General features: G+C 44.8%; 1 protein-coding gene across 1 annotated transcript in view; it reads left to right on the forward strand.

Annotated features, from left to right (window-relative positions):
- The window catches only part of ANTXR1 (ANTXR cell adhesion molecule 1), a 259626-nt gene that overhangs the window by 114997 nt on the left and 125465 nt on the right, over nucleotides 1-19164 (forward strand). The window contains exons 11-12 of the mRNA XM_038746895.1: nucleotides 9530-9599; nucleotides 17738-17816. Of these exons, the coding sequence (XP_038602823.1) occupies nucleotides 9530-9599; nucleotides 17738-17816 (149 nt within the window). The remainder of the gene's footprint in view (nucleotides 1-9529; nucleotides 9600-17737; nucleotides 17817-19164) is intronic.

Raw genomic sequence — 19164 nt, forward strand, 5'->3', positions numbered from 1 at the left:
ATTGCTTAATAAATACAATTGATTGATGGAGCACTTCCTGTGTGCAATCAAATCAGTCCGTGGCATCTATTGAGTGCTTAATGGGTGCAGAGCACTGTATTAAGCACTTGGGAGAGTACAGTGCGTGGAATGTATCTGTTATATTATTGGGTTGTGGTCTTTCATAGGACAGTGCTATGCACACCGTAATTGCTTAATAAATACAATTGATTGATGGAGCACTCCCTGTGTGCAATCAAATCAGTCTGTGGCATCTATTGAGCGCTTAATGGGTGCAGAGCACTGTAGTAAGCACTTGGGAGAGTACACTGCATGGAATGTGTCTGTTATATTATTGTGTTGTGCTGTTTCATAGGACAGGGCTATGCACACTGTAATTGCTTAATAAATACAATTGATTGATGGAGCACTTTCTGTGTGCAATCAAATCAGTCCATGGCATCTATTGAGCGCTTAATGTAATGTGCAGAGCACTGTATTAAGCACTTGGGAGAGTACAGTGCGTGGAATGTATCTGTTATATTATTGGGTTGTGGTCTTTCATAGGACGGTGCTATGTACACCGTAATTGCTTAATAAATACAACTGATTGATTGAGCACTTCCTGTGCGCAATCAAATCAGTCCGTGGCATCTATTGAGCGCTTAATGTGTGCAGAGCACTGTAGTAAGCACTTGGGAGAGTACACTGCGTGGAATGTATCTGTTATATTATTGTGTTGTGCTCTTTCATAGGACAGTGCTATGCACACCGTAATTGCTTAATAAATGCAATTGATTGATGGAGCACTTCCTGTGTGCAATCAAATCAGTCCGTGGCATCTATTGAGCGCTTAATGTGTGCAGAGCACTGTAGTAAGCACTTGGGAGAGTACAGTGTGTGGAATGTATCTGTTATATTGTTGTGTTGTGGTCTTTCATAGGACAGTGCTATGCACACTGTAATTGCTTAATAAATACAATTGATTGATGGAGCACTTCCTGTGTGCAATCAAATCAGTCCGTGGCATCTATTGAGCGCTTAATGGGTGCAGAGCACTGTAGTAAGCTCTTGGGAGAGTACAGTGCAACAGCGTTGGTCGACGCATCCCTTTCCCACAACGCTCCACCACTTGTCTGCCCTGTGACCTTGGGCAAACCAATTCACTTCTCTGGGCCTCTGTAACCACGTCTGTACTTTCCATGTGCTCAGTACAGTGCTCTGCACACAGTAAGCGCTCAATAAATATGATGGAATGAATGAATAATAATAGTAATGATGATGGTATTTGTTATGCAGCATGGCTCAGTGGAAAGAGCCTGGGCTTTGGAGTCAGAGGTCATGGGTTCAAATCCCAGCTCCACCACTTGTCAGCTGTGTGACTTGGGGCATGTTACTTAACTTCTCTGGGCCTCAGTTCCCTCATCTGTAAAATGGGGATGAAGACTGTGAGCCCCCCGTGGGACAACCTCATCCCCTTGTAACCTCTCCAGTGCTTAGAACAGTGCTTTGCACAGAGTAAGCGCTTAATAAATGCTATCATTATTTATTATTTATTATTCTGCACTTACTATGTGCAAAGCACTGTTCTAAGCACGGCAGGCTACAAGGTGATCAGGTTGTCCCCGGGGGGGCTCACAGTCTTCATCCCCATTTTACAGACGAGGGAACTGAGGCCCAGAGAAGACTGTGAGCCCACTGTTGGGTAGGGACTGTCTCTATAAGTTGCCAACTTGTACTTCCCTGCACACAGTAAGCGCTCCATAAATACAATTGATTGATTGATTAAGCGACTTGCCCAAAGTTATCATCATCATCATCATCAATCGTATTTATTGAGCGCTTACTATGTGCAGAGCACTGTACTAAGCACTTAGGAAGTACAAATTGGCAACATATAGAGACAGTCCCTACCCAACATTGGGCTCACAGTCTAAAAGAGGGAGACAGAGAACAAAACCAAACATACTAACAAAATCAAATAAATAGACTAGATATGTACAAGTAAAGCTGACAGTGGGCAAAGCAGGGATTCGAACCCATGACCTCTGACTCCAAAGCCCGGGCTCTTTCCACCGAGCCACGCCGCTTCTCTGCAGTGTGAATGAATCTGCAAAGTGGGGATTAGGATGGTGAGCACCAAGCGGGACAGGCACCGTGTCCAATGTCATCAGCTCGTGTCTACTACAGCACAGTGCCCGCCACGTACTAAACGCTTAACAAACACCCTAGAAAAGACCAACAAAATAACCAAAAAGGAGGCCCCGAGTGACTCTGGCTAAAGGCAAAGCAGGATACCATGGCCCAGATTTCATTACGGCATCGGCCAAACATTCCCGTCTCCTTCACTGGATCTTTAATCAGCCTTCTCTCCGGCTCCCAAAACCACTCCCTTCGGCATTCCAACCTCACCACCCAACGGGCTTCAAATTGAAAAATATATCTCTGCTCGAAGCCGTGGCCCGGGAACCGGAGCGGGGAAGGGACCAGCCAGGATAAATAAAGAGTCCCGCTCCGTAGATTGTGCGGGGATGGATTTCCAAGGGAATTTCTTGGCCCCGGCTGCTTCGCTCCTGGAGATTAAGGGATCCTGTCCAGAGCGAAGGCCGATTCAAGATGTGAAACGGGACAGATGTTCTTTCCAAGAATGGGGGGCACTGAAAGGAGCAACTCAGCCCCATTCAGACATCTGGGGATTGATTTTCCCTGGCCTTGGATCAATCAATCGTATTTATTGAGCGCTTACTATGTGCAGAGCGCTGTACTAAGCGCTTGGGAAGTACAAATTGGACTTTGGGAAGTACAAATTGGATGTTCCCCGAGGACCTGGGGGAGGGAACGATAGACCTCCCTTCTTTGGAAAATCTTCCCGAATGAAACTCAAGTGCTGGATTCTGGTAAACAGATATTGAGCTGGACGCGAGCCTTCAGAAAAAGCCTTGAAGTCGTGGATCATGGGGTGGGATGATGTGTGCGGACTGAAGTTTGTTTGATTTTAATGGTATTTGTTAAGCGCTTGCTATGTGTCATCATCATCGTCAATCGTATTTATTGAGCGCTTACTGTGTGCAGAGCACTGGACTAAGCGCTTGGGAAGTACAAATTGGCAACATATAGAGACGGTCCCTACCCAACAGTGGGCTCACAGTCTAAAACTGTGGCAGCCATTCAGTCAGTCAATCGTATTTATTGAGCGCTTACTGTGTGCAGAGCACTATACTAAGCGCTTGGGAAGTACGAATTGGCAACATATAGAGACGGTCCCTACCCAACAGTGGGCTCACAGTTTAAAACTGTCAGCCATTCAGTCAGTCAATCGTATTTATTGAGCGCTTACTGTGTGCAGAGCACTGGACTAAGCGCTTGGGAAGTACAAATTGGCAACATATAGAGACGGTCCCTACCCAACAGTGGGCTCACAGTTTAAAACTGTCAGCCATTCAGTCAGTCAATCGTATTTATTGAGCGCTTACTGTGTGCAGAGCACTGGACTAAGCGCTTGGGAAGTACAAATTGGCAACATATAGAGACGGTCCCTACCCGACTGTGGGCTCACAGTCTAAAACTGTGTCAGCCATTCAGTCAGTCAATCGTATTTATTGAGCGCTTACTGTGTGCAGAGCACTGTACTAAGTGCTTGGGAAGTACAAATTGGCAACATATAGAGACGGTCCCTACCCGACAGTGGGCTCACAGTCTGAAACTGTGTCAGCCATTCAGTCAGTCAATCGTATTTATTGAGCGCTTACTGTGTGCAGAGCACTGGACTAAGCGCTTGGGAAGTACAAATTGGCGACATATAGAGACGGTCCCTACCCGACAGTGGGCTCACAGTCTAAAACTGCGTCAGCCATTCAGTCAGTCCATCGTGTTTATTGAGCGCTTACCTTGTGCAGAGCGCTGTACTAAGCTGTTGTAAAAGTACGATAGATCAATATACCCACAGCACTCGTATGTATTTGTACAGATTTATTACTCTATTTTACTTGTACATATTTACTACTCTGTTTTAATAATGATGTGCATCTAGCTGTAATTCTATTTATTCTAACGGTTTTGACACCTGTCTACGTGTTTTGTTTTGTTGTCTGTCTCCCCCTTCTAGACTGTGAGCCCGTTGTTGGCAAGCGCTTAGTACAGTGCTCTGCACATACTAAGCGCTCAATAAATACGGTTGATGATAGGGACCGTCTCTATGTGTTGCCGATTTGTACTTCCCAAGCGCTTAGTACAGTGCTCTGCACACAGTAAGCGCTCAATAAATACGACCGAATGAATGAATATACCGGACACTTTCCCTGCCCATAACAAGTTTATAGTCCAGAGGGGGAAGATTTTTAATCTACTATATCTTAGAGAAGCTGCATGGCTTCTCTAAGTGGAAAGAGCACGGGCTTTGGAGTCAGAGGTCATGGGTTCAAATCAATCAATCAATCAATCAATCATATTTATTGAGCGCTTACTGTGTGCAGAGCACTGTACTAAGTGCTTGGGAAGTACAAGTTGGCAACATATAGAGACAGTCCCTACCCAATAGTGGGCTCACAGTCTAAAAGGACTCAATCAATCAATCAATCAATCAATCGTATTTATTGAGCGCTTACTGTGTGCAGAGCACTGTACTAAGCGCTTGGGAAGTACAAGTTGGCAACATATAAAGACAGTCCCTACCCAACAGTGGGCTCACAGTCTAAAAGGGGGAGACAGAGAACAAAACCAAACATACTAACAAAATAAATCAAATCAAATCCCAGCTCCGCCACGTGTCTTCTGTGTGACCTCGGGTAAGTCACTTAACTTCTCTGAGCCTCAGTTCCCTCATCTGGAAAATGGGGATGAAGACTGTGAGCCCCACGTGGGACAACCTGATCACCTTGTATCCCCCCAGTGCTTAGAACAGTGCTTTGCACATAGTAAGTGCTTAACCTGTATATATGTTTGTACATATTCATTACTCTATTTATTTATTTATTTTACTTGTACATATCTATTCTATTTATTTTATTTTGTTAGTATCTTGTATCTCCCCCAGCGCTTAGAACAGTGCTTTGCACATAGTAAGCGCTTAACAAATCCCATTATTATTACACTGTGCCCTTCCAAGCACTTAGTTCACTGCTGTACATGCAGTAAACTCGATTATTTTTATGGTATTTGTTAAGTGCTTACTATGTGCTAAGCACTCTATTAAGAGCCGGGGTAGATACAAGCTGATCAGGTTGAACACGGTTCATGTCTCACGTCAATCAATCAATCAATCGTATTTATTGAGCGCTTACTGTGTGCAAAGCACTGTACTAAGCGCTTGGGAAGTCCAAGTTGGCAACATATAGAGACGGTCCCTACCCAACAGTGGGCTTACAGTCTAAAAGGGGGAGACAGAGAACAGAACCAAACATACTAACAAAATAAAATAATTTTAATAATTTTAATCATCATCATCATCAATCGTATTTATTGAGCGCTTACTCTGTGCAGAGCACTGTACTAAGCGCTTGGGAAGTACAAATTGGCAACATATAGAGACAGTCCCTACCCAACAGTGGGCTCACAGTCTAAATTATAAATTATTATAAATAATTTATAATAATTATAAATTATTATGATCACACGCGGCTCAGCGTCTGCATCACCACTTTATAACTGAGGTAAATGAAGCACAGAGAAATTAAGTGACTTGCCTAAAGTCACACAGCAGACAGTTGGTGAAGGCGGGGTTGGAATCCAGGTCCTTCGGACCCTCAGGTCGGTCTTCTAGACTACAAGCCCTTTGTTGGGTAGGGACCGCCTCTATATGTTGCCAACTTGTACTTCCCAAGCGCTTAGTACAGTGCTCTGCACACAGTAAGCGCTCAATAAATACAATTGAATGAATGAATGCTTTATCCATTAGACTACGCTGCTTCTCAATAAATACCATCCATTGGTTGATTGATAACATACCTGAAGTATACTTCATACTCCAAGAAAATCATAATAATAATAATAATAATGGCATTTCTTAAGTGCTTACTATGTGCAAAGCACTGTTCTAAGCGCTGGGGAGGTTACAAGGTGATCAGGTTGTCCCACAAGGGGCTCACAGTCTTCATCCCCATTTTACAGATGAGGGAACTGAGGCCCAGAGAAGTGAAGTGACATGCCCAAAGTCACCCAGCTGACAAATGGAGGATCCAGGATTCGAACAAGCAGTGTGGCTCAGTGGAAAGAGCCCAGGCTTTTGAGGCAGAAGTCATGGATTCTAATCCTGGCTCCACCACCTGTCTGCTGTGTGACTTTGGGCAAGTCACTTCACTTCTCTGGGCCTCAGTTCCCTCATCTGGAAAATGGGGATTAGAGACTGTGAGCCCCACGTGGGACAACCTGATTACCTTGTATCCCCCCCAGTACTTAGAACAGTGCTTAGAACAAGAAGCGGCATGGCTCAGTGGAAAGAGCCCAGGCTTTGGAAGCAGAGGTCATGGGTTCAAATCCCAGCTCTGCCAATTGCCAGCTGTGTGACTTTGGGCAAGTCACTTCACTTCTCTGGGCCTCAATTCTCTCATCTGTAAAATGAGGATTAAGACTGTGAGCCCCACGTGGGACAACCTGATCACCTTGTAACCCCCCCAGTACTTAGAACAGTGCTTTGCACATAGTAAGCGCTTAACAAATACTATTATTATTATTGACACATAGTAAGCACTTAACAAATACCATCGTCATCATTCATTCATACTTATTGAGCGCTTACTGTGTGTAGAGCACTGTCCTAAGCGCTTGGGAAGTACAGGTTGGCAGCATATAGAGACGGTCCCTACCAAATTACCATTATTATTATACTGTTTCTTTTACTCAATATGACGTTTCATTAGAGTGCATTTGAGAATCTTGAACTTCATGAAGTACAAAACCAGGCGCTGTACTGAGCACTTGCATTGAACCAAGTTAATAAATGCCATCATCATTATTATTATTAATAAATATGATTCCTCTCCCCCTCGTCCCCCTCTCCATCCCCCCATCTTACCTCCTTCCCTTCCCCACAGCACCTGTATATATGTATATATGGTTGTACATATTTATTACTCTATTTATTTATTTATTTTACTTGTACATTTCTATCCTACTTATTTTATTTTGTTGGTATGTTTGGTTCTGTTCTCTGTCTCCCCCTTTTAGACTGTGAGCCCACTGTTGGGTAGGGACTGTCTCTATGTGATGCCAATTTGTACTTCCCAAGCGCTTAGTACAGTGCTCTGCACATAGTAAGCACTCAATAAATACGATTGATTGATTGATTGATTGATTGAATGCACTTACTACTTGTCAAGAAGTTAGTTTAACCAAGTTAGTTTAACCAAGTTAGAGAAGCAGCGTGACTCAGTGGAAAGAGCCCGGGCTTTGGAGTCAGAGGTCATGGGTTCAAATCCCGGCTCCACCACTCGTCAGCTGTGTGACTTCGGGCAAGTCACTTCTCTTCTCTGGGCCTCAGTTGCCTCATCTGTAAAATGGGGATTAAGACTGTGAGCCCCACATGGGGCAACCTGATCACCTTGTAAATTCCCCAGCGCTTAGAACAGTGCTCTGCACATAGTAAGCGCTTAATAAATGCCATTATTATTAATCAGGGTAGACATCATCCCTGCCCCATATGGGACTCATAGTCTCAACTCCCACTTTACAGAGGAGGTCACTGAGGCCCAGAGAAGTGAAGGGACTGTCCCAAGGTCACACAGCAAACAAGAGGTGGAGGCTGGATTAGAACCCAGGTCCCTCTGACTCCAAGGCCCGGGCTCTACTCACAAGGAAACACTGCTTGAGAATCCAACCTTTCCACTGGGAAGCTTGGCTGCTTCCTATGGAAAGACCCCAGGCCTGGGAATCCGAGGACCTGAGTTCTAATTCCAGCTCTGCCGCTTGTCTGCTGTGTGACCTTGGGCAAGTCGCTTCACTTCTCTGGGCCTCAGTTTCCTCATCTGTAAAAATGGGGAGTTCCATGGGAGACAGGAACTGAATCCAACCTAATTACCTTGTATCTCCCCCAGCGCTTAGAACAGTTCTTGACAAGTAGTAAGTGCATTCATTCATTCAATCATATTTATTAATAATAATAATGAAATGGTTCATTCATTCAATCATATTTATTATTATCAATAATAATAATGATGGCATTTATTAAGCACTTACCACGTGCAAAGCACTGTTCTAAGCGCTGGGGAGGTTACAAGGTGATCAGGTGGTCCCACGGGGAGCTCCCAGTCAATTCCCATTTTCCAGATGAGGTGACTGAGGCACAGAGAAGTGAAGTGATTTGCCCCAAGTCACACAGTTGACAATTGGCGGAGCCGGGATTTGAACCCGTGACCTCCGACTCCAAAGCCCGGGCTCTTTCCACTGAGCCACACCCTGCTTCTCTATTGAGCGCTTACTGTGTGCAGAGCACTGTGCAAAGTGCTTGGAAAGTACAATTTGGCAAGAAATGGAGACAATCCCTACCCAACAACGGGCTCATGGTGTAGAAGGGGGGAGACAGCCAACAAAACCAAACAAAGGAAGAAGACAGCTTGTACTTCCCAAGCGCTTAGTACAGTGCTCTGCACACAGTAAGCGCTCAATCAATCAATCAATCAATCAATCATATTTATTGAGCGCTTACTATGTGCAGAGCACTGTACTAAGCGCTTGGGAAGTACAAATTGGCAACATATAGAGACAGTCCCTACCCAACAGTGGGCTCACAGTCTAAAAGGGGGAGACAGAGAACAAAACCAAACATACTAACAAAATAAAATAAATAGAATAGATATGTACAAGTAAAATAAATAAATAAATAAATAAATAAATAGAGTAATAAATCTGTACAAACATATATACATATATACAGGTGCTGTGGGGAAGGGAAGGAGGTAAGATGGGGGGGATGGAGAGGGGGACGAGGGGGAGAGGAAGGAAGGGGCTCAGTCTGGGAATAAATACGATTGATGATGATGATGATGATGATGATGACAGGCTTAACAAAAACCATCGTTATCATGCACCCATTCCCTCTTCCGTACCGAGTTTACATCCTGAGATGGAGGGAGGGAGAACGGATCATTTATCCCCATTTAACAGATGAGGAAACTGAGGCCCAGAGATACCATACGACCTAGTCAAGGTCAGCCCGCGGGCCGGGGCAGAGTTGCGACTCGAACCGCTAATCCACACTGCTCTAAAGTGACTTATGTATATATGTTTGTACATACTTATTACTCTATTATGTATATATGTTTGTACATATTTATTACTCTATTTATTTTACTTGTACATATCTATTCTATTTATTTTACTTTGTTAGTATATTTGGTTTTGTTCTCTGTCTCCCCCTTTTAGACTGTGAGCCCACTGTTGAGTAGGGACTGTCTCTAGATGTTGCCAATTTGTACTTCCCAAGCGCTTATACAGTGCTCTGCACATAGTAAGCGCTCAATAAATACAATTGATTGATTGATTGATTGACTGCAAGCTATTTTTAAACTGATAATCAGTCCAAGCGCGTTTCCTCCACCGACTTTCTCTCTTTTTCCAGATGAAAAGCCCTTCGTTGTGGAAGACACCTACTTGTTGTGTCCAGCCCCTGTCTTGCAAGAAGTCGGCATGTAAGTTCTCACCCAATTTCGCCCATACTTCTACCAATTTAGAGAAAAAAGAAACAGTGAAATCACCCCGGGGTCGCGAAAGGGGACTTGTCCTCTTTCCGGTCCGGCTGAACAGTAGAGCACTTGCTGGGAGTCCCAGAATCATAAAACAGTAATGATAATAATAATTGTGGTATTTGCTAAGCACTTGCTATGTGCCACACACTTTAATAATAATGGTATTTGTTAAGCGTTTACTATGTGTCAAGCACTATTCTAAGCGCTGGGGTAGGTACAGGGTTATCAGGTTGTCCCACGTGGGGCTCAAAGTCTTAACCCCCATTTTACAGATGAGGGAACTGAGGCCCAGAGAAGTGAAGTGACTTGCCCAGAGTCACCCAGCTGACAAGTGGCGGAGCCGGGATTTGAACCCGTGACCTCTGACTCCAAAGCCCGGGCTCTTTCCACTGAGCCACGCTGCTTCTCTGCATATGTGCTGTGGGGCTGGGAATGAAGGAGCGAGTCAGAGCGGCCCAGAAGGGAGCGGGAGAAGAGGAGAGGAGGGCGCAGTGAGGGCGAGGGCGAGAAGCCCGGGCTTTGGGGTCAGAGGTCGTGGGTTCAAATCCCGGCTCCGCCACTTGTCAGCTGGGTGACTCTGAGCAAGTCACTTCACTTCTCTGGGCCTCAGTTCCCTCATCTGGAAAATGGGGATGAAGACCGTGAGCCCCACATGGGACCACCTTGTCTCCCAACAGTGCTTTGCACATAGTAAGCGCTTAATAAATGCCATCATTATTATTATTATTATTAATCAATCAATCAATCGTATTTATTGAGCGCTTACTATGTGCAGAGCACTGTACTAAGCGCTTGGGAAGTACAAATTGGCAACACATAGAGACAGTCCCTACCCAACAGTGGGCTCACAGTCCCTTATTAGGGAAGGCTTCTGGGAGGAGATGGGCCTTCAAGAAGGTTTTGAAGGCGGGGAGAGCAATGATCTGTCTGATCTGTCTGATTCATTCATTCAATCGTATTTATTGAGCGCTTACTGTGTCTCTATATGTTGCCAACTTGTACTTCCCAAGCGCTTGGTACAGTGCTCTGCACACAGTAAGTGCTCAACAAGTAGGATTGAATGAAACTTGTACTTCCCAAGCTCTTAGTACAGAGCTCTGCACACAGTAAGCGCTCAATAAATACAATTGAATGAAACCTGTACTTCCCAAGTGCTTAGTACAGTGCTCTGCACACAGTAAGCGCTCAACAAGTAGGATTGAATGAAAATTGTACTTCCCAAGCGCCTAGAACAATGCTCTGCACACAGTAAGTGCTCAACAAGTAGGATTGAATGAAACTTGTACTTCCCACGCACTTAGTACAGAGCTCTGCACACAGTAAGTGCTCAATAAATATGATTGAATGAAACCTGTACTTCCCAAGCGCTTAGTACAGTGCTCTGCACACAGTAAGCGCTCAGCAAGTAGGATTGAATGAAACCTGTACTTCCCAAGTGCTTAGTACAGTGCTCTGCACACAGTAAGCGCTCAATAAATATGATTGAATGAAACCTGTACTTCCCAAGCACTTAGTACAGTGCTCTGCACACAGTAAGCACTCAACAAGTAGGATTGAATCAAGCTTGTACTTCCCAAGCACTTAGTACAGTGCTCTGCACACAGCAAGCGCTCAACAAGTAGGATTGAATGAAACTTGTACTTCCCAAGCACTTAGTACAGAGCTCTGCATACAGTAAGCGCTCAATAAATACGATTGAATGAAACCTGTACTTCCCAAGCACTTAGAACAGTGCTCTGCACACAGTAAGCGCTCAACAAGTAGGATTGAATGAAACTTGTACTTCCCAAGCGCTTAGAACAGTGCTCTGCACACAGTAAGCGCTCAACGAGTAGGATTGAATGAAACTTGTACTTTCCAAGCGCTTAGTACAGAGCTCTGCACACAGTAAGCGCTCAATAAATACGATTGAATGAAACCTGTACTTCCCAAGCGCTTAGTACAGTGCTCTGCACACAGTAAGTGCTCAACAAGTAGGATTGAATGAAACTTGTACTTTCCAAGCGCTTAGTACAGAGCTCTGCACACAGTAAGCGCTCAATAAATATGATTGAATGAAACCTGTACTTCCCAAGCGCTTAGTACAGTGCTCTGCACACAGTAAGCACTCAACAAGTAGGATTGAATGAAACTTGCACTTCCCAAGCGCTTAGTCCAGTGCTCTGCACACAGTAAGCGCTCAATAAATACGACTGAATGAATGAATGGGCTCACAGTCCAGAAGTCTAGAATCACAGTCTAGAATCACAGTCAGAGATTGCATTGATGTGGTAGCAGTTTGGACAGCGCTTAGTACAGTGCTCTGCACACAGTAAGCGCTCAATAAATACGATTGAATGAATGAATAAACGACAGAGAGGAAAAGACGGATTTTGTCGGTGCTGGGAAGGTGGGACTGACAGGATTTAGTGACGGATTGAATATGTGGGTGGAATGAGAGAGGAGGGATTTAGTGACGGATTGAATATCATCATCAATCGTATTTATTGAGCACTTACTGTGTGCAGAGCACTGTACTAAGCGCTTGGGAAGTACAAGGTGGCAACATATTGGAGCAAAGGGGATGGGAGCCAGATTGGAGCAGCGTTGTTCATTTATTCAATGGTATCTATTGTGCGCTTACTGTGTGCAGAGCACTGTACTAAGCGCTGGGGAAGTACAAGTCGGCAAAATATAAAGACGGTCCCTACCCAATGAAGCGCTCACAGTCTAGAAGACTGTTATCTTCCAAGGGTTTAGTACAGTGCTCTGCACACAGTAAGCGCTCAATAGATACCGTCAATGGATTGATTGGGCAGGGAATGTGTCCATGGGAGAGGCAGAAGGCCTAGGGGACAGACCGCAGGCCTGGGATTCAGAAGGTCATGGGTTCTAATCCTACGTCCATCAGGTGTCTGCTGGACGTGAAGTTACTTCACTTCCCTGTGCCTCAGTTCCCTCATCATCATCATCATAGTCGTATTTACTGAGCGCTTACTGTGTGCAGAGTACTGTACTAAGCGCCTGGGATGTACAAATTGGCAACATATAGAGACAGTCCCTACCCAACAGTGGGCTCACAGTCTAAAAACAGTGGGCTCACAGTCTTAAAAATGGGGATGAAGACAGTGAGCCCCTTGTGGGACAGGGACTGTGTCCAACCAAATTATCTTGTATCTACCCCAGCGCTTAGAACAGTGCCTGGCACATAGTAAGCGCTTAACAAGTACCGTAATTATCATTATTATTATCAACTCTGTTGTACCATATTCTCCCAAGCGCTTAGTCGAGTGCCCTGCACACAGTAAGTGCTCGGTAAATGCCACTGATCATCATCATCATCATCATCAATCGTATTTATTGAGCGCTTACTGTGTGCAGAGCACTGTACTAAGCGCTTGGGAAGTGCAAGTTGGCAACATCTAGAGAAGGTCCCTACCCAAGAGTGGGCTCACAGTCTAAAAGGGGGAGACAGAGAACAAAACCAAACATACTAACAAAATAAAATAAATAGGATGGATTGGTTGGTTGAATTGATTGAGACAGGAGGCTTCCAATCGATCAATCAATCGATCGATCGATCGGTGGTAATCATCTGGGAAAGAGGAATGCAGACGAGGTGGTAGACAAGATTCCCCACCTATGAGGCACCCCTTCCCAGACACCCCAGGCAGATCCTGGAATTCCAATCAATCAATCAATCAATCAATCATATTTATTGAGCGCTTACTATGTGCAGAGCACTGTACTAAGCGCTTGGGAAGTACAAATTGGCAACATATAGAGACAGTCCCTACCCCACATTGGGCTCACAGAATCCGGCTCCAACCTCCCCGCCCACTATCAGATCCTATAATAATAATAATAATGGCATTTGTTAAGCGCTTACTATGTGCCAAGCACTGTTCTAAGCGCTGGGGGGGATACAAGGTGATCAGGTTGTCCCGCGTGGGGCTCACGGTCGTCATCCCCATTTTACGGATGAGGGAACTGAGGCTCCGAGAAGTTAAGTGACTCGCCCAAGGTCACACGTATAGAGACAGTCCTGACAGATCCCGTGGCGACAACCCCGAGCGCGGTGCCAACCTGTGCCAGCCAGAGAATCAATCAATCAATCGATCAATCGTATTTATTGAGCGCTTACTATGTGCAGAGCACTGTAGTAAGCGCTTGGGAAGTAGAAATTGGCAACACATAGAGACAGTCCCTACCCACCAGTGGGCTCACAGTCTAAAAGGGGGAGACAGAGAACAGAACCAAACATACCAACAAAATAAAATAAATAGGATAGAAATGTACAAGTAAAATAAATAAATAAATAAATAGAGTAATAAATATGTACAACCGCAGCGTGGCTCAGCGGCTAGAGCCCGTTCCTGGGAGTCCCAAGGTCATGGGTTCTAATCCCGACTCCGCCGCTTGTCTGCTGTGTGACTTCGGGGAAGTCACTTCACTACTCTGGGCCTCAGCTGGAAAATGGGGGTTGGGACTGTGAGCCCCACGCGGGACAGGTACTAGATCCAATCAGATGTGCTCCGATTCACCCCGGCGCTTAGTACAGTGCCTGGCACATTGTAAGCGCTTAACAAATACCATTATTACTATAATTATTACTAGCCCACTGTTGGGTAGGGACTGTCTCTATATGTTGCCAACTTGTACTTCCCAAGCACTTAGTACAGTGCTCTGCACACAGTAAGCGCTCAGTAAATATCTGTAAAATGGGGATTGACTGTGAGCCCCACGTGGGACAACCTGATCATGTTGTATCCCCCCCAGCGCTTAGAACAGTGTGTTGCACATAGTAAGTGCTTAATAAATGCCATTATTATTATTATTATTATTATTATTATTATAAATAAATAGAGAAGCAGCGTGGCTCAGTGGAAAGAGCCGGGGCGTTGGAGTCAAGAGGTCATGGGTTCAAATCCCGGCTCCGCCACTTCTCAGCTGTGTGACTTCGGGCAAGTCACTTCACTTCTCTGGGCCTCAGTTCCCTCATCTGTAAAATGGGGATGAAGACTGTGAGCCCCACATGGGACAACCTGATCACCTTGTATCTACCCCAGCGCTTAGAACAGTGCTTGGCACATAGTAAGCGCTTAACAAATACCAACATTAATTAATTAAATATGATTGATTGATTACGGGAGAGGGAAAGGGCGACCGGACCCAATCCTGGTCTGGCTAATAATCACCATCGTCTCCGGTGCTTCTCCCTCATTCATTCATGCAATTGTATTTATTGAGCGCTTACTGTGTGCAAAGCACTGTACTAAGCGCTTGGGAATACAAGTTGGCAACATCTAGAGACGGTCCCTACCCAACAGCGGGGTCACAGTCTAGAAGGGGGAGACGGACAACAAAACAAAACATATTAACAAAATAAAATAAATAGAATAAATATGTACAAATAAAATAAATGAATAAATAGAGTAATAAATACGTACAAACATATATGCAGGTGCTGTGTCACCGTGGCAATGCCTCCCGCCTCTGCCACTTGTCTGCTGTGTGACCCTGGGCAAGTCATTTCACTTCTCCATGCCTGAGTGACCTCATCTGTAAAATGGGGATTAAAAGTGTGAGCCTTACGTGGGACAACCTGATTACCCTGTATCTACCCCAGCGCTTAGAACAGCAGTGTGGCTCAGTGGAAAGAGCCCGGGCTTTGGAGTCACAGGTCATGGGTTCAAATCCCGGCTCCGCCAACTGTCAGCTGTGTGACTTTGGGTGAGTCACTTCACTTCTCTGTGCCTCAGTGACCTCATCTGTAAAATGGGGATTAAGACTGTGAGCCCCCCGTGGGACAACCTGATCACCCTGTAACCTCCCCAGCGCTTAGAATAGTGTTTTCCACATAGTAAGCACTTAATTAATGCTATTAACAGAACAGTGCTTGGCACAGAGTAAACGCTTAATGAATACCATCATTATGATTATTATTATATTATATATATATAATATAATTATATTATAATTATTATTATTAGCCTCAGTTACCTCATCTGTAAAATGGGGATTAAGATTGTGGGACAACCTTATCACTTTGTAACCTCCCCAGTGCTTAGAACAGTGCTTTGCACATAGTAAGTGCTTAAAAAATGCCATTATTATTATTATTATTATTATTATTATTATTATTATTAGAATCTGGGTATGGCAGGGTGGGGGAGATGCCGATCTTTGTCAGCCTGGGGGCAACTGAGCCTGGGGGCAACTAAAAAACGGTGCTTGGCACAGAGTAAGCGCTTAACGAATACCATCATTATTATATATATATATATATATATATGTATATATATATATATAATTATATTATAATTATTATTATTAGCCTCAGTTACCTCATCTGTAAAATGGGGATTAAGATTGTGGGCCAACCTTATGACTTTGTAACCTCCCCAGCGCTTAGAACAGTGCTTAGCACATAGTAAGCGCTTAATAAATGCCATTATTATTATTATTATTATTATTTTATTATAATCTGGGCATGGCAGGGTGGGGGAGATGCCGATCTTTGTCAGCCTGGGGGCAACTGAGAAGCAGCGTGGCTCAGTGGAAAGAGCCCGGGCTTTGGAGTCAGAGGTCATGGGTTCAAATCCCGGCTCTGCCAATTGTCAGCTGTGTGACTTTGGGCAAGTCACTTCACTTCTCTGGGCCTTAGTTACCTCATCTGTAAAATGGGGATGAAGACTGTGAGCCCCCTGCGGGACAACCTGATCACCTTGTAACCTCCCCAGCGCTTAGAACAGTGTTTTCCACATAGTAAGCACCTAATAAATGCTATTAAAAAAACAGTGCTCGGCACAGAGTAAGCGCTTAACAAATCCCATCATTGTGATTATTATTAGAACCTGGGCACGGGTTGGGTAGGGACCGTCTCTATATGTTGCCAACTTGTACTTCCCAAGCGCTTAGTACAGTGCTCTGCACACAGTAAGCGCTCAATAAATACGATTGATGATGATGATGATGATGCCGATCTTTGTCAGCCTGGGGGCAACTGGAGCAAAGCCTGGTCCCACCAACCAATCTTGAGCACTTCCGCATGGCTCAGTGGAAAAATCCCGGGCTTGGGAGTCAGAGGTCATGGATTCTAATCCCGGTCCTGCCACTTATCAGCTGTGTAACATAGGGCAGGTCGCTTCACTTCTCTGTACCTCAGTCGCTTCATCTGTAGAATGGGGATGAAGACTGTGAGCCCCACGGGGGACAACCTGATCACCTCGTATCCCCCCATAGTAAGCGCTGAACAAATATCATCATTATCAGCGCTTAGTTCAGGGCTCTGCACACAGGAAGCGCTCAATAAATACGATTGATTGATTGATTGATTAGGGAAGTCTGCGGGTTGGCGTCACTCCACTTCTGGAGCAGAAGCAGTGTGGCCTAGTTCATTCATTCATTCATTCATTCAATCGTATATATGTTTGTACATATTTATTACTCTATTTATTTATTTATTTTACTTGTACATATCTATTCTATTTTATTTTGTTAGTATGTTTGGTTTTGTTCTCTGTCTCCCACTTTTAGACTGTGAGCCCACTGTTGGGTAGGGACTGTCTCTAGATGTTGCCAATTTGTACTTCCCAAGCGCTTAGTACAGTGCTCTGCACATAGTAAGCACTCAATAAATACGACTGCTGCTGCTGATGATGATGAATAAATACTTAGTCCAGGGCTCTGCACACAGGAAACGCTCAATAAATACGATTGATTGATTGATTAGGGAAGTCTGCGGGTTGGCGTCACTCCGCTTCTGGAGCAGAAGCAGTGTGGCCTAGTTCATTCATTCATTCATTCAATCGTATATATGTTTGTACATATTTATTACTCTATTTATTTATGTATTTATTTTACTTGTCCGTATCTATTCTATTTTATTTTGTTAGTATGTTTGGTTTTGTTCTCTGTCTCCCCCTTTTACACTGTGAGCCCACTGTTGGGTAGGGACTGTCTCTAGATGTTGCCAATTTGGACTTCCCAAGCGCTTAGTACGGTGCTCTGCACATAGTAAGTGCTCAATAAATACGACTGATGATGATGATGATGATGAATAAATACAACTGAATGAATTTTGGGTGTTTCTCCCTCAGGAGAGCAGCCCTGCAGGTGAGCATGAACGACGGCCTCAGCTTCATCTCCAGCTCGGTCATCATCCGTACCGCGCACTGCGTAAGTTCACCTCGCCCTGAACCCCGAACCCCGAACCCCAAGTCCCACCCCCTGCCCCACCAGGGACCCCCAAGGCCCAGGCTCTAGCCCACCACGCCACACAGCTTCTCTAAGCGCTTAGTACAGTGCTCTGCACACAGTAAGCGCTCAATAAACACGATTGATTGATAAGGGAAGTCTGCTGGTTGGCGTCACTCCACTTCTGGAGCGGAAGCAGTGTGGCCTAGTTCATTCATTCATTCATTCATTCAATCGTATTTATTGAGCACTTACTGTGTGCGGAGCACTGGACTAAGCGCTTGGGAAGTCCAAGTCGGCAGCATATAGCGACGGCCCCTATCCAACAACAGGCTCACATTCTAGAAGGGGAAGACATACAACAAAAGCGCTTCTCTAAGCGCTTAGTACAGTGCTCTGCACACAGTAAGCGCTCAATAAATACGATTGATGAACAAAACAGAACAAGTAGACAGGTGTCAGTGCCATCAGAATAAATAGAATTATAGCTATATACACATCGTTAATAAAATAAATAGAATAGTAAATATGGACAAGTAAAATAAATAGAGTAATCAATCTGTCCGAACATATATACGGGTGTTTTGGGGAGGGGAAGGAGGTAGGGCGGGGGGCTCAGTCTGGGAAGGCGCCTTGGAGGAGGTGAGCTCTCAATAGGTCATGGGTTCTAATCCTGCCCCACTTGGCTACTGTCACTCCACCTCTCTGGGCCTCAGTTCCCTCCTCTGGAAAATGGGGATTGGGACTGTGAGCCCCACCAGGGACAGGGACTGCGTCCAACCTGATTTGATTGTATCTATCCCAGCGCTTAGTACAGTGCCTGGATCATAGTGTTTAACAAACACCACAATTCTTATGATTATTATTAGTCAGGAGAACCTTGAAACTCTCCTAATTCTTGAAACTCTTCTTCTTCTCTCCTAAGACTGTGAGCCCACTGTTGGGTAGGGACTGTCTCTATATGTTGCCAACTTGTACTTCCCAAGCGCTTAGTACAGTGCTCTGCACACAGTAAGCGCTCAATAAATACGATTGATTGATTGATTGATTCTAATGAGATGGGGCCTGGCGTACTGGATAGAATGAGGGCCTGGGAGACAGAAGGTCATGAGTTCTAATCCCGGCTCCTCCCCTTGTCTGCTGTGCGGCCTTGTGCAAGAAGCAGCGTGGCTCAGTGGAAAAAGCCCGGGCTTTGAAGTCAGAGGTCATGGGTTCAAATCCCGGCTCCACCACTTGTCAACTGTGTGACTTTGGGCAAGTCACTTAACTTCTCTGGGCCTCAGTTCCCTCATCTGTAAAATGGGGATGAAGACTGTCAGCCCCACGTGGG

The sequence above is a fragment of the Tachyglossus aculeatus genome, chromosome 5 (genome assembly GCF_015852505.1).
Source record: "Tachyglossus aculeatus isolate mTacAcu1 chromosome 5, mTacAcu1.pri, whole genome shotgun sequence".
Taxonomy (NCBI): domain Eukaryota; kingdom Metazoa; phylum Chordata; class Mammalia; order Monotremata; family Tachyglossidae; genus Tachyglossus; species Tachyglossus aculeatus.